Source organism: Toxorhynchites rutilus, chromosome 1, assembly GCF_029784135.1.
Source record: "Toxorhynchites rutilus septentrionalis strain SRP chromosome 1, ASM2978413v1, whole genome shotgun sequence".
NCBI classification, from domain to species: domain Eukaryota; kingdom Metazoa; phylum Arthropoda; class Insecta; order Diptera; family Culicidae; genus Toxorhynchites; species Toxorhynchites rutilus.
This window is the reverse complement of record NC_073744.1, coordinates 63,879,247-63,895,389: the sequence shown is the minus strand read 5'-3', so window position 1 is coordinate 63,895,389 and position 16,143 is coordinate 63,879,247. Positions and strand designations below refer to the sequence as shown.

The 16,143-nt window shown below is 41.1% G+C and overlaps 1 protein-coding gene across 2 annotated transcripts in view; it reads left to right on the top strand.

Moving 5' to 3' along the window:
• The window catches only part of LOC129762949 (GATA-binding factor C-like), a 39,427-nt gene extending 23,597 nt beyond the window's left edge, over positions 1-15,830 (top strand). Inside the window, exons 2-4 of one of the 2 annotated variants that reach the window (XM_055761582.1) lie at positions 6,187-6,999; positions 13,676-13,827; positions 14,778-15,830. In XM_055761582.1, coding sequence (XP_055617557.1) covers positions 6,187-6,999; positions 13,676-13,827; positions 14,778-15,011 — 1,199 coding nt within the window. In that variant the 3' untranslated portion in view covers positions 15,012-15,830. The other variant, XM_055761583.1, reaches the window with a different exon arrangement.
• Positions 15,831-16,143: the final 313 nt, after the last annotated feature.

Sequence of the window (16,143 nt, the reverse complement as noted above, 5' to 3'; positions counted from 1 at the left end):
ATCCTCACCGCAGGTCCTTATGACTCATGTACACAAAGAGCACAGAGCAAACATGCTGGGAGCCCTTGAGCGGAGCCAAAGTAGCGCTGGCGCCAAACCTTCCCAACAATAGCCACGATCGACGAATAAAACCAAACAACAACAACCGAAAAAAAGCCATATTCAGACGACGGGGTCGATTTTTGCACTTAACCTTCTCGGATGATCCCCGATGCTGCTGCAAGTGCAGCAGCTCGACTATTCGCAAGAGAAAAAAGGATTAAAGCTGCCTCCAAGGCAAGGCCGGATAAAATGGGCTCGAAGGACAACAATGGGGAAGGGCTGCAAATCCGCTGCTAATGATGGCTTGAGCACAGCCAACTCACCGGCTCATGAATAACCGGAAAGGATTCCTTCGATATTGAGTGCTAAATCATCCGTTCAGCGAAACGACGGTTACTTATCAGCGGCGGGCGGATTATGGCTTGGCCGCGAGCGCCTTCAAAAAAAAAATTTACATGGAGTCCAATTTGTTTGTACTATAATGTGCGAGGGCTAATCTCAAAAATGCGTTAAATATTCAGTAATTAGTGCTTTCTTTGTTGGTCACGCTGGCTGCTGCTATCGCTGCCGATCACTCTCATCAGCATATTTCGGCCATTAGAGTACAGTACCTGCAGGGCACTGGCGCGGCCCCTGCGGCCTGCGGGAAACAAGTTCCACAGACGACGGTCGATCCACACCACCCGCGCTAAGAAAGTCGCTAGCGTGTTGACCTTCGGCCGTTCGGTCATTCAAATTTGGGTAAAACATAACAAATTATAAATTACAAAACCCAATTTCCATCGGAGACGGTCCGCTGCCCGTCATTCTTGAGCTGGCAGCTGAAGGGAGTCGCTTTTTTGCTTCCCTCCCGGATGGGCCTTCAGCAGCAACAAAGTATGATTGCTTCTCATTGCTGGTGTACACAAGTACACGCGTGTGGGGCTGCGTGACTGGTTCCTTCGGTGTTTTGCACCCGCCAGATCCGTCGCCTCGGACACCGGCGTTTGTGTGTTTGTAGGTGAGGAGTTTGGTTTTGGTTGAGTAATTTTGGGTACGTGCTGGCGGCAATCAGGGCGAGATCTATTAGCTGTCAGTGGTCGGAGGAAAACGAGCAACAGCCCGCAAGGCTGATAAAGACGAGATAACACACAGACATACACACATACACCAACCGACCCCCGGAAGTTTGATGCATTTTGATAAATCCCCGAGACAGGAACCACTAACCGGTACAAATTTATATCATTGCAAATAGAGGCTTGCGTTCGGGGCTCCGTAAACTAATTGACCGAGCCGCAGCACGGAATATCGCAAGGTATAAATTCTTCCTCCTGGGAATATTGGTGTGAAGGCCCCTGAGCGTAATGATACGACCTGATCTCACGAAATTTACGGAGACAAGATTTCATAACTCAACACCACATTTCAAAACACGCACTCCGGAATCCGAACGCATCAAACGGCCGGTCCATTAGGCCGTCCCGCGACGTTGTATTCCTTGGAATCTCGGGGGATCCTTCAACTCGGATGGCGCAAGGACGGCGAGAACGCGTCCCCTTGTAGCCCTACTGCGCCGGCTTTTGTCCACAGTTCAACATAATTCGATTTTATTTAGCATGATTCGGCATGTTTTGAGCAGCGCGTCGTCTCCGGGGAAGAAGGCAGTTGGCAGTAACGATCCTCCCACTTCGGAAGAGCTTGCGGAGACGCTTGCGGGAGAAGAAACCAGAATAAAACCTCTTAATGGATTAACACGAACCGCTGCCTCGTCTCGGCTAATGGCTGATGGATGGTTAAGGGATCGGATCGATGGCTCTTTTTTCTAACAAGAGATGTGGTGCTCTAGTTTTTCGTGAATGATTTTGGACCGCCGCCATCGTAGTCACTCAAGCAGCAGACACCGATTTGTTTTAATACATCTATTAAGCTGGGACCATAATTTCGCGGGAAACTGCGAACAGCCACACCACGACTACGGCTGCACCGTTCGTGAATATCTTGACTTGGCGAAGGTCGGCGATATCCAATCGCCGTCGCGTCATCCGCCCCTCTTCCGCGCTGCCCTCGAACGGCGTCCATTTAATCTTCAATTAAGCCAACACATATGGTTTGGATAAACAGAAGTAAGCAAGTAGCTTGGGGTTAAATCGAATTATGACAGTTTGATTGTTTGGTTCGCCATGACCAGCGATGATGATGATGATGCTGATGAGCCGCTCGGGAATCAAAGCGAAGATTTCAGGTTTCGGAATTTTCGGTGGCGCACTCCATTCCGGCGTTGTTTTTTTTTTATTTCTTTCCTACATGCAGACAATTTGACTTTGACATGGTTCCTCAACATGCCAAGGAAGGTTCGTCCTCTGGCGGCGGCGGCCTAAAACGGCAGCATCAACCGCCGCTCACGCCGGTAAGTGGTAATTAGCTTCAATTAAGACATCAAGCTTCGGAACATGATGAAGAGATCTCTACCCCCGCCGTCAGAAGGTCTGAATGCCTCTAATGGGTTCGATGCGCAGGAGGAGGAATTCGGAGAGTGTAGGTTTTGCATACATTTTTTGTGTTACTTTGTACTCTTCTGACAGGTTTCAGGATCTCAGATCGGGAGACTTTCTCCTCTTGGGCTCGGTAACGCAAAAGTGAGGTGCTCTGAGAGACAGCTGTATGTCATCAACAGAAGGGTACTTCAGAATTTGCTTGCGGCACTTTCTCTGAATACTCTGCATGGAGCGTTCGATGATAATACATTGTAATAATAAATTCTGTTTCATTAATTAATTACAAATGGTTGGTACAAAAAATATAGATAAATATTCTTATCAAATTCTTAAACCTTTCGTCGTTAGTCGTCCTCAGTAACGCTACACCTCCATCTCCTCTTGAAACCTTTGGAAGTTCTGAGATATTTTGCAAAATAGATGTTCTGGGGGCGCAACTGATCCCCACAAACAATCATTAGCTATTATTAAACTAGTCAGTTGAATAATGGTCGATCAACTTAAAAGCTTCAATTTGGTTATTCAGACCAAATTGAAGCTTTTGTTGGACCATTTTCATTTAGCTAGATAATACGCCAGTGGATAGTTTTGAGGGTGCTTCATTTGTACAACAAATCAAAGCTGAACAGACGCATTTTAAGCCTGAAATATATCTTTTATTCGAATTTTTACACTCTACCCTACCGACACAAACCGAGCATTAACTGTAATAAAATTAATCAGTTAAATAACGGTCAAACAATAGTATTGAGTGATCGCTAAGTAAATATGCTGAACTATACGTTGTATGAAAACTTATTTAGACCAAATTGAAGCTTTTGTTCAACCATCGATGTTTACCTGAGTAATATGCCAGAGAACCGATTTGAAAACGTTTATTCAACTGCAAAGCAGCTTTTGTACAACACATGACGGACTACCAAAATTAGCATTAGCTGCCGGTGTTTTAAGGCTCATGTTCGACTGCTTGGCATTACATTCAACGGAGCAAATTGTTTGATGGAGGATCATCGATGCAAAGTTCGTAAATTTGAATATTGTAGACGTTGACCTTGGAGTTGGTCAACGTTTTCTAATTGGATTTAAACTGCATTTAACTAAATCTGGAAGCTAATCAAAGCCTCCACCGCTTTTTTTTTGTTTTTTTTTTTGCTTTGCTCGCCCTTAGTCCATTCCACCGCTCGACTCTTTGAACATACGACGGCGAACATACCAGCTCTACGATCCAAAGTTCAATCTGGAAGTTGAAGAATTTTGGCAACAATGGTCAACCAGTTTTTATCCGTTGTCAAGTTGCATATTTTTATATTTCTACTTGCTGTGCTTCGTACGGAAGTCCAATGTAACTTTTTGAACCAATAACATTGTGAGAAGTCGCAAAAAAACGTTGGTTGTAATAAAAAAAAAGTTACACTTAAAGGGCAGAAGCACGAATTTCGAACTTTTTTTCGAACTCTGAACAAATAAAACAAAGAATTTGTTTATTATCCATTATCTCATTATTTGTTTCTTTAATAAAATAAATAAGAATACTTACAAGCTGATGAAGTGAGGGAGTTAAAAAATGGCACCTTGGCACACACGATTCCACCCTTTCTAATTATGTCTAAATTTCAGGAATATGAAGATTTTTATTTAAATTTCTAGACTAAAATACCCCCATTAAACGGAAATAAAAACAAAACACTCAGTAAACTTAACGGTCTATGCAAAACTTGTATACGATTTTCTTTGTCATTGCGTCCGAACAGGGTTGCCATTAATATTTTTCAAAAACTGGAAGATTGTTCTTAAAAAACTGGAAGAAAACTGGATCCTTTGAGCTGGTTTTACTTGAGGAAGATCGACTATAATTTATCTAAAAAAAATTTACCCATTCCATTGCTTAAGAAATAGAATTTTCTTTGAAGCATTTATATGGTATTTATATGTAGCTCATGAAATAGCAAAATAAACTATTATTTAATCATACCATTCGAGCAGATCAAAATAACGTTTCCCACCACTTGGACATTACTGTGGAACTAGATTTAAGGATCGGTTTTATTTGAGCAACACTTGGAGAGTCTCGAATTTATCGCTTCATGTCCATAAAATCACTGATAGAATATCGTCACAAAACTGCTCGATAACGTGATTAACACGTTCGTCGCCCAAAGCGACGTGTTTGAGTTTCTTGCTGGCCCCAACTTGCGGATAAATTATTCAATGAAGTTCAAACTTATTTTGTAGACAACTTTTACTTGATCTAACAATTTTTTTTTAATTTGAAAACAATAACACATGTCAAATTCATATTATATGGGTTTCGCGAAAAGCTGCAGTACAAACCATCCATACTATAAATTAAGGGAAAGTATAGTATAAACATTATAATGATATTGTTATGACTTTATTATTTTTCTACATATCCTATAGTTATATTTAGGTGCCTATTCTATCCAATTCCTTTAAAAAGGGAAGGGAGGGAAAAGTTTCGATATAATTCTAAAACGAGCATTTCGTGCGTTACGCCGGAAAAATGTTGCCGATATTGGGCTTACGAATCATGATTCTGCTTGGCATATATGTGTACCCATTTCTCCTCGTATGATATACCAATAATTAGTACGGTAGAGAATGACTATAGATTGGTAGCATTTACCGAAAAACTCGTTACTTATTATTTATCTCAGTGTAGAAAATCTGAACTCGAGAGCATGATTGATACTATACATACTATATATTTCTGAAAAATAACATTGGGACACGGCTCATGCCAGCAGTTGTGATATGGCAGCCAAAAAACCGAACCACAAACAGTAGAACGGGAAATTTTATGTCAAAAAATAAGTTTGCCCCTTACGACGATTACATTTGAAGTCGTATTAAAAACAACTATAAAATGGTTTCATTTTTGTCGTGTTTTTGAATCTAACAATCATCTACCTCACGATCAACATGTTATTAACGATACAGCATCGCATTCGCATTTTTATTGGCAATTTCTTTCAACCGTTTTGAGCAGTTTTTCGAATCCCAGCGATCAATCAACGAAGCCAGCTGCTACCTAGACAAAAATTTACGACTGCCTGTCATAGCACTCTTCACAGAATATGAAACTCCGAGACGTAGACTCCTAAAAATAAGAGAAAGATTTGGGGAGAAGCTGCCAGAAGCCGCACACCGCCCGCCCTAAAACGTAACACCCAATTTGTTTTCTGATTATTTTATGATCTCTCCCCGGGAGCCATGTTGTACTAAAAACTACTCTCTATGCTTCAACTCGTGGAGTTCATCGAAGAGTTTATTATTATTATTATTGGGGGATGACATCGACGCGCTATCGGGTAAATAATCAATCTATCCAACCACCGATCCAATTGCTGTCATCCGAAACCCTGTTCGGGTTTATGTTTTATCCAACGCTTTATTGTCCTCTACGATGCTCTTATCGAAATCAGGAGGTCATAAAAATTAGCCAAATATTCATAGCTCCGACAGGTAATTGCCTGGAGCTTTCATCCGATTCTGAGAATATCCAAAAGTGTCGTGTTGCTTGCTTTATGATCCTCGGTTTAAAATCGTGCGTGTTGTTTGTCGCCGATCGTAACCTAGACCCCACCCCCAAAATCACTGCTCCCGTTGATCGCCTTCTAATCTATTGTTTGTTCTTCTCTGATTGCAGCCTCGCGGATGTCACCACACATGACGCCCCAGGTGTGCCGCCCGCACTTCCCCAGCCCGCTATCCTGGTTCAACGAATCCACCAAACCCTTTGCGGCCAGCGGAAGCTGGAGCAGTCCCTTCAGCTGCCCCCAGGATCCACAGGAGAGCAAGCAGAACCAGCTGCAGGGCAGTCAAGCCGCGGCAGGTCAGCATTTGTTTTCGTTCCCGCCAACCCCACCGAAGGATTCGACCCCGGATTCAGTACAAACTACCCCCACAGAATACCAAACCACCCTCAACAGTTTCATGCACCACAGCCAGACGGCGTCCAGTGCGCTGAGCGCCGCGTCATCGTCCAGCAACAACAACAACAACAACCACGCCGGCATCTCATCCCACTCGGCGGACAATTGTGGAATCGACGTGAAGCCATGCCTAACGGGAGGTTCCCTCGCCGATCGGAACGGAGCGGATGTGGACCAGAACCAGCCAAAACATCGGGAAGGTACGACCAACAACAGCACCACCAACAACAACAGTTCCGCATCCAGTGCCGCCAGTCATGGCGGGAGCAGTAGTAGTGCAGGCGGGGCCTACCAAAATTCCGCCAACTCATTCAATATGTTCGATCAGGGCCACAGTGGGCTAGCCAGCGGGTACGATCACACCGGCTACGGGTTCCACCAGACCGGTCACGGCCACGGGGTTGGTGGTGGTGGTGGTGGCAGCGGGAGCATAGGCAACGGTGGATCGTACCAGCAGAGCTCCCGGGCGCCCCTGATGAACAGCTCCCACATGAAGGCGCAGCGGGCCAAAGCGAAATCCAGTGCCGGTAAGATATGGACACGGTGTGGGATTGTATTTTTTTATTTGTTTCTTTCTTACGTTAATATTATTTTTTTAATTGTGTAAATCGTTCAATTGTTGCAGAAAATGCTGTATAAAGTGGCGGTTGTATGTACAAAGATTCGACCAAAATTATCTTATTATGCTTGTTTTCGAACATTCTGCTTTGGTTTTAATTATTTATTGTTTTGTTTTAATTTCGCAACACAATGGTTAAGGACAATTTTGAATGTATCATAACACACTATCTGCGGAAATTGCGCATCATAAGTATTGTGTTTCAATGTTATTATGTAAAGTATATTTTCTCTGATTTTGTAGTATTGTTTTGTTCGCACAACGTGTCTATATCGTGTGTCACTGTTGTTAGTAAGCACTTACATCAATGTATCTCTTCCTATGTGTATCGTACTCTTTACTCAGCACTTTTTTGCATTCTGCCAACATGTAGGGAACTGCTTGTTATCTAACAGTCGTTCGCAAGATCGGGCGATCTTTGTAAAAAAATATACATAACAAAATCACTTGTTCACTTGTATAAAAAATACTCTTACGTTCACGCCTCGTTAGCTGGTTTAGGTTTAAACCATTTTGTCCAAGAACCTCCGGATTTGACCTAATTTGAAGGGCGCATTCGCAATGGTTATTCCTGTCAAACTGTCAAAAAAATTATCAATCGAATGTTTTCAATTGCACCAGGCTTTAAAATTGTGACCACTTTCCGCGAATAGCATGTTTTTAAATGTTCTCATAGTTCCCACAAAACAAGTTGCACAACCCAACAGTTTATTCATCTTTCCATGCAGAAATTCCCATTAGCAAGTGATGTCGATAATGTCCAATGTAAATTTCACCCAGACTAAATCTTGCACCCTACCTTATCGACAGTTTCGATGGATTTTGTCGATGTGCAGAAAAAACGAGAAAAATATCATGATATTTTTATGTCGGCTTTAATTTTATATTCGAACATATCGAAGTATTGATTCGCGATGACAGTGTTACCGTGGCAGTACTGATGGCAACTTTCAATTAGGGGCCATAATCTGGGTCCCAAAATCGTTAATGTAATCTCTATCAGATTTGAAGGCACCAGGCCACTATAGAAATGCTAAAATTTGAATGAAAATTCTATCTATTATTCAAATATTTAAATATTTATATATATAATCTATTATTCAAATATTTGAACCAGTATTTCTTGTTTATCCATTTGTCGATTTATTTCCGACATTTTTACTGAAACTTTTCATTATAATATAAAGTTGTCTGCAAAAACAGTTTTCTTATGAGATTTTTTCACCACCTGCAAAAAAAAAGTGTTTTTCATTCAAACAGACTACTGATTTGATACAGATAATTTAATAATTTTAATTTTAAAAACGTGTTCATTCCGCCTGTAAATCTTTTACTATCTTTGACGCTCCCTAAACTAGTAAACGAAGCTCAATGTCGTCGACGCGAATAGATGATTTACTCCTACTTTGCAAACCTCTATTAATTGTAGTTATTTAAGTTGCTCTGCAAGCAACTTAATCTTTTGATTAAAAAAAAGACGAAATTTATGGTCTCAACGATCTCATGGTGCACAAATTACGTAAAGCTAAAAATACGGATTCATTCTGATACTGATTCAGTTTCAAATACGAAACCATTATGATTTATCCGGAAATCTTTCCAGTTGATATTTTCAATATTTTTCCGGTTTTGTTGCTTCCTCAAGCGTCACAACAAAATACTTAGTCGTATTCCGAAGCGGTGGACTTCGTTCACACACCCACTTAATGCCAGCTTCTTGTTTTATTTCAGCTACTAAGAGTAGATAACAGTGAATCATGGAGGAAAATTAGATGACTAAGCTTATAACTTTATCGTTTTACTTTCTACTTGATTGCCTCGACTACGGCCAACCAAATCTGACATTTACCTAATGCTATAATTTTCGTATCTTACACTAAATTACTCACACAGATAACAATTGAGGGGCTCAAAATGAAAGGGATGTGAGTGACATCATCGATTTCTCTACATCGACTCTCTTTTGGTCATAACTTAGCTTAGTGGAAGATAAACCAGAACCTCATTTATCGGATTCTATAGCAAACTCAAATTGGAACGTTTTTGCAAATGAGTTAGGCTGATGTCACATTAGGCGAATTCGCCGCCGCGGATATCGCGACGGTTTTTCTCTCGATTTGAAATCGCTTCCAAAACCGCCCCGCTCTGTGTGACATGTCTCATTCACAATACACTGTAGATCCTCCGCTGCGGTTTTACTCGCGGAATCCGCGGCGGCGGATTGATGAAGAGAAATCGATCAAATCACTTACGCCCCTTTCCTTCTGAGACCCTCAATAATAAACATAAAGTGTTATTTTGAATTTGTAAAATTTTCAAATGAATTTTATCAATTTTACAGTTTGTATTTTTCTCAATCCTAAACTCACTGAAAAAAAAACTGGAAAGGATGTATCGACACAACCACGTTGTTGATGTAGGACTACGAAATTATTGTCATTATATAAAAATGTTCTGTTCGTTTGTGTACGCGTCAATACCTCGAAAAGTACGGAAGCGATTGAGCTCAAAGTTGGACACAATATACAATCCACTTCAAGGAGTGTTGTGACGGCATAAAAAATTGGAAAATTGAAAGAAAAATGATTTGACCAGATATGACCAGAGTGCGTTTCTAAAATTGGGCTTCTAATGAAAATCGACTATTCAGTAATGAATGTGTTCTATGTGATGGAAACATCTTTTTTTTTTCACATGTTTGACAAAATCGTGAACTGAAATTGTGTTTCGAAGTGATTTAAAATGTTCTGTTCGTTTGTGTACGCGTCAAAAACTCGAAAAGTACAGAAACATCATTTCGCAAAGAAATAATCCATAAATTATACTCGGATGTTACTTTATAACGCATCGAAATATTTTACATAACTCTTCCGTGTTTTGGTGGCCCTGAAAAGGGTTGATGGGTGGATTTGTAGAAACAGTTGGAATGATAATTCATGCAAGAGCAATTCATTCAGGTAAGCTGACAGAATGTTCGAATTTGTTTCCTTATAACAATGCCGCGGTACAGTTTCGCAAGTGATACATTCAATCACAGGCGATTATATATTCTTTCCCCCAGCATCACTACTGTGTATTTCTCAACCACTTCAATCTACTTTTGGTAATGCATAGAAACAACAATTTATGACACACACACACATATATAGAGGCACTCTCGCCAGCTGGCATGAAAATCGATCCAATACTCTCATCGAACAAAATTACACCGCTGTTTGCCTTTTCTTCCATTCTCCGATTCTTCCTATGTATTGTGGAAAACCTCCCATGTACATTTGTATCTTATGAAAGTATGGTTCCACTATTGTTCCACTGTTCACAGTTGAACTATACGAAGCGGGGCAGATGATATGAGGCTTCCATTGTTGTATTATTAATAGCACCAATGGTGTTTCTTGATACAGGCAGCAGAGCGTGTGTGAACGAAGAGAGAAGCTGAATCACCGTCACATGATGATTGTTGCGTGACCGTTGTAGCTGGAATAACACACAAAGAAGGTCGATTGAGGGTCCCGAGTTTTGAGCTCACGATCGTTTGCTTAGCAACGGACACCAGTTAGGCTACGAAGACCCCCAACAAGCCACATTATTGTATGCAATTCAGACGTTAGCTTACATGGTTTGTTTTTTTTTCTTCGATGACGGACCAGAGGTATAAGTTGTTTTGCTCTGGGATTCGATTTTCAGTTCCACCCTAGGCAGCGATCAGCCAACGCATGGAACTAAAGAAATTTTAAAGCCACTATTATTGAGGCCCCGTGATAAGGGGCTTAAATAATTTTTCGTAATTTTAGATCCTACCATCAGGATTGCCATAATAAAATTTGTATTTTTGATCTAAAAAATCTTTTTATCTTACCACTTTTTTCAGAAAATCTGTATTATATCTGAATTTGTTGATAGTATCCACGTAGCACAAGTAAACATATACAATGTAGTGGAAACACAATGTTTTCATGAGGTGTAATGGAAGTTCAAACCGTTACCGAGGTATGCCTTTTTACATTGCGCTACGTAAATACCCTTCTTATTATAACATATTTTGGAACACACACAAAAATGTACTGGTTGTAATTTATTAAGGGTAGCAAATAAACAATTCTAAAACTGGATATTACTGCTGCTATGAAGCCATGTGCTCAGTATACGGACAGATTCTGACGAAATATTTTCATTTAAATTAAATTAAATGGATATGTGCTGTCTCTACTTATATTTTTATTTGAGCTTTCGTTGTTCAACCATTCGACGATTCATTACAGCAGATAGTTCTGAAAGTTATCGAAAGAATCTGACTCAATTCGGGTGTTTCTGTTTGGAATGTTTTGTTCATCTTATTAATCAATGGCAAGCATAGTTCAAACAAAAGTAAAATAGGTTTGGTCATCAAGTCGTCCAAATGATTGAAAATTTGCTGTTTGGTTTCGTGTTTAACTTGAACGACGGATTTCAATGAGAGCTATCATCCCAGCAAACAATAAACCGTATGAATAGCCATAATTGGAGGCGATATGCATTCATACACGCAAAAGTGGAGGCGATATACCTATATACCATATTGAATACGCATATATGACGATGTACGATGCTTTTTACACTGATATGTGATTTGACCCGAAAATGCTATATGAAATGACTAAAATGTGCGTATATGATACTGCATGTCACGATACTAGGATGATCGTTATACCGAACTTCACATAATCCATCGAAAATCGTGTTTCTTCATTTCGTACGATTTCGGATGCACATGATGCATCCTTTGATTGATATTTTATACGATTGCAATTTGATACGAATTTATGTGCGAACTAGAACTTATAAATTATGATTGAAAACATCGAATTTTCCGTGTTGGCTTGCTGCAATTACCACACTAACGAAAAAAGAACATTTTCGTTCGGCCTAGTCGGCCTATCATTGGTAAAACTTTCGAATCGAGGGTTTGAGGGTTTCAAAAACATTAGCCAGCTTATCAACGGCCACGAATGTGTGTCCCACCGCCCAATATAATGTCAATTCTGTTTCATGCAATTTTACCTCCAATGGAATAGTATTCAATGTTCAAATTGTCAGAATCCCTAACCTGGCCGGCTTCCTCATGTGCGTAAAACACAATGCGTTTTCCTAACACATACCATACAACCATACAGATTCCCTAGTCTGTGTTATAGAAACATGTTGCGATCTACAAAAATGTATGGGAAAATTAAAGCTCTCAACGCTGTTTTATCATATTAAATATTGGCAATTTTACAATTGTCTATATCGAAACAGATTTATAAAGAGTGTCTAAATCGATCGCAATATAGATCGACATCTGATCAATTCATCAAGAAATGATTAAGTAATCGGCACTCAAAATGGTTAATTTTCGTGAAGTGATCGATGTTCAGTTGTTCTATTGTTGTCCCAATATGTTCCAAAAAGATGTAATCCTACGTCAAAACGTATCGATGGTTCTTTCAGATATTTTCGATCCTTACAACAAGAAGCGAATCGAAGCAAAATTGAATTTAATTTTCACATTCACTGTTTTTTTCTTATTTTTTGTACCTATTTATTGCAACGCTAAACGATTCATGTTCAGCGCAAATCTTTGCATCTGTCTACCTTAGATCGAATGAACCACGAGTAGGTGGAGTCTGGTGAGTGCGCCGCATGTGGTAGAACATCCCAACTAAATGACCCAATCGTTTCCTCGACCTGTTTTGCATTGTGTGATGGAGCATTAACATGCCACAAAATCACTTTGTGCTGCCTTTTTTTGGTACTCTGTGGATCAAACCCTCCTGATCCCACCGAACAAAGAGCAGTGAAACCAATGCGGATGGTTCCCCAGGACTTACCCAAGATCTTTGACGTTTGGGATTATCGAGATAAATCCACTTTTCATCGCCAGTCACAATCCGATGGAAAAACGACTTGCTTTTTGTACCTGGCGGACATCATTTCACATGTGATTTTTTTCGGTTTTACTGTTGTCTTTCGTTCAATCTGTGTGGAACTCATTTCCCCGATCTTCTGGATCTTACCCATGGCCTTCGAACGTACGGAGATGGTTTCTTGAGTTAAAAATTTAATTGATCTCTGAGAGTTGTTGTTGCGTTTGAGTGTCATCTTCGTTCAAAACGGCTTACTGTTCACTGCACTCGAAAGTTTTGTGGAGATTTTCCAAACTTTTCGTTTCTTACGTCAAAATAATCTTTTTTAAATGATTTGCAGCAGGGTTGCCATAATATAATAAAATATGTGTTTTTGGTCTGAAGAAATCTTTTCATCTTGGTCTTTTTCTCAGAAAATCTGTATTGATATCTGTATTGAATTTCTAAGTTCAATTTTGAAGTACAATCTCAGCATTACACCCAAATAGTAATTTTTAGCACATGTTTTGGCATCCCGATTTATTACATTACATGACCCTAAAAATAACAGAAAATGCGCTACTCCCCAACACTGGTATATCATTTGTATAGTATAAAACATTATAAAATCACGTTATGAAAATAATGATACACATATTACATTTTTAAGGTACATGACTTATCTATTACTGAACTTTATTTTCCTTTTCTGATTCGCAGAAGGACGAGAGTGCGTCAACTGTGGTGCCACCTCGACGCCCCTGTGGCGGCGGGATGCCACCGGACACTATCTGTGCAATGCCTGCGGGCTCTACTACAAGATGAACGGCCAGAATCGACCGTTGATCAAGCCAAAACGGAAACCAGTTACCGTGAGTATTATCCCTGCCTTATTTATTCCCATCGATTTGTTTGTTTACACTCCCACCACCTTGCTTTCTACCGAATGGTCCAGAGCATGCTCAACAAGCCACGTCCTATTACGTCAAGTGTGCAGCGCCACTCATCGATAGTCCTGGGAAACACAAAAACACGACTCCTTCACGCACACTGCTTGCCAAAGCCAAAGTAGCACACAACGTGCCCAAAACCCGATTCCGCACACAAAAGCGATCCGACATACGATGTATTAACAAGGTTTAGCCCCCTTTTTGCGGGAAAGGATTACGAGATCCTTTTTGCGTGCTGCGTCGCCTCGGAATCACGGTTCCAATCATCAACGATTCTCCCGAAGGCACGCGGCGGCAGTATGGCAATCGCACATCAACAGCGGCGGATCGGTCGTTGTTTTCGGGGTCGATTTTTGCCAGCGGTATTACCCGAGACCGGCCCTCACTACTTGATATGCGAACGATACCGATAGGTGCTTCCCTGTCTCTCTGTCTCTCGGTGTGAGAAAAAGCGTGAAATTCATGAAGCACGAGATCGATATGAGCTGCGCAACATAAGAAGCTGCACTCGGAGGGATGAAGAAAGAAAGAGATATGTGTGAGAAATATTATCGAGCGTGTGTACAAGTTGATTCCGGTCGGACGGACGGCCGGCCGATATGCAGGTCCCTGTTCGGATGCTGGATTATTGATTCGTGCGATTTAGCGCTTTGGCTTCGGTAACATAAATTGATCTTGTTTCATACGGTGCCCGGTATTCGAAACCCCATGGAACAAGCTCTACACAACCACTCAGTGTGTGTACAAGAAGCGGAATCTCTCATCCCGCTTCAGCCGTTTGCTAGATTTCTACCAAACGAACAAAAAAAAAACACGTCAGACTAAAATAATTAAACTTCTGTCTTCTTTCTTTCGCCCCGGTTTCGTTACAGTCCCAGCAAAGCGCGGCCAGGCGGGCGGGCACTTCGTGTGCAAACTGCAAGACCACAACCACATCACTGTGGAGGAGGAACCAAAGCGGAGAACCAGTTTGTAACGCCTGTGGACTGTACTACAAGTTGCATAACGTAAGTACTTCGCGGGCGCTATACAATGCAGCCAAGTTGCATTCTTCTGCCATTTCGAAACCACGGTTCCGAGTGTGTTTGTCCCAAAACTTGCCGTAAAACCACCACCACCACTGTCAAGGACAGCAGGGCAAACGGCATCCGCCAAATGTGTAGCAGTGCTCTGTATTATGTATTCACTGATGGTTTGATGACTATTATAATTAAAACGCCCGATAACACTCATTTTTGGTTCACCTGCGATTCTGTAGCATCACTTTTTTCTCTGTTGCTGTCGAACATGGAAAACGGACCGCTTATTTCCAGTTCCGCATTGTGCTATTATGTGGCTTTCGTTGTAGTTTTCTGTGTCTCATTTTCTCCTGATTCGATTTTGATGAAGTTTTAATTTTTTAATGCTTCATACCACGTAGACACAGACCAAGCCAAACTGTCTTCCGCTACCCAGGCAAATGGCAGTTTTGCATAAATTTGAATAATATTTTTTCCATTAGATGTGCTTAATGAATGGAAAACACCACAATTTCCCTCATTTCGGTGGACCCCCCGCTCTGTGTATGATTATATTCTGCTTTTTGTCTGTTGTTAACTGACATTTCCTCGGTGCCGCGCCAATTTTCCCCCTCTCTTTAATTCCGTGTCAGCAACCGGCCAAGCAAAGACACTCTCCAGCGGATCCCTCCGAAGAGGGGGTGTCCATGGCAGAGTAATTAAATTTTGCCGAGTCCAGTAGTTTTAGGCCCACCGCACCCTTTCAGAGTGTGGAGGGGACGTCGTAAAATTGGGTTTATAGTTTTTGTGCAGATGATGACGCCTAATGATGGAAGAGGGTCGACGAAAAAGAGCAAAACAGTGGAACGTCGGGGAGCATTGCGTTTCGCGTTGAAATGTTTGTTTTTTCCTGTGAAAACCCGTAAAAATCACGTTCCCATCTGCGGCTACTGTGCGTAGGAGCCGTAAAAATGCAACCCCCAACGGTGGTAAATACGAGCATTAGATCAGAACTGCATTCGCGGAAATGGTTAATCCAACTCCGATCTCTGGGGTTAGTTTCCCATTTCTATGGCAATTTGTGAACGCCACAAAAAAAAGTCTCCCCTTTAGAAGCAAACCATTCATCAAGCCTCATTTTTCTTGTTTTCGTATAAATTGAGGCGGTGTTTAGCAAGTGCATGTTCCATAGGTGAAGAATCCGCATGTGGAAGAACATCCCAGTCAAATGACTCAATCG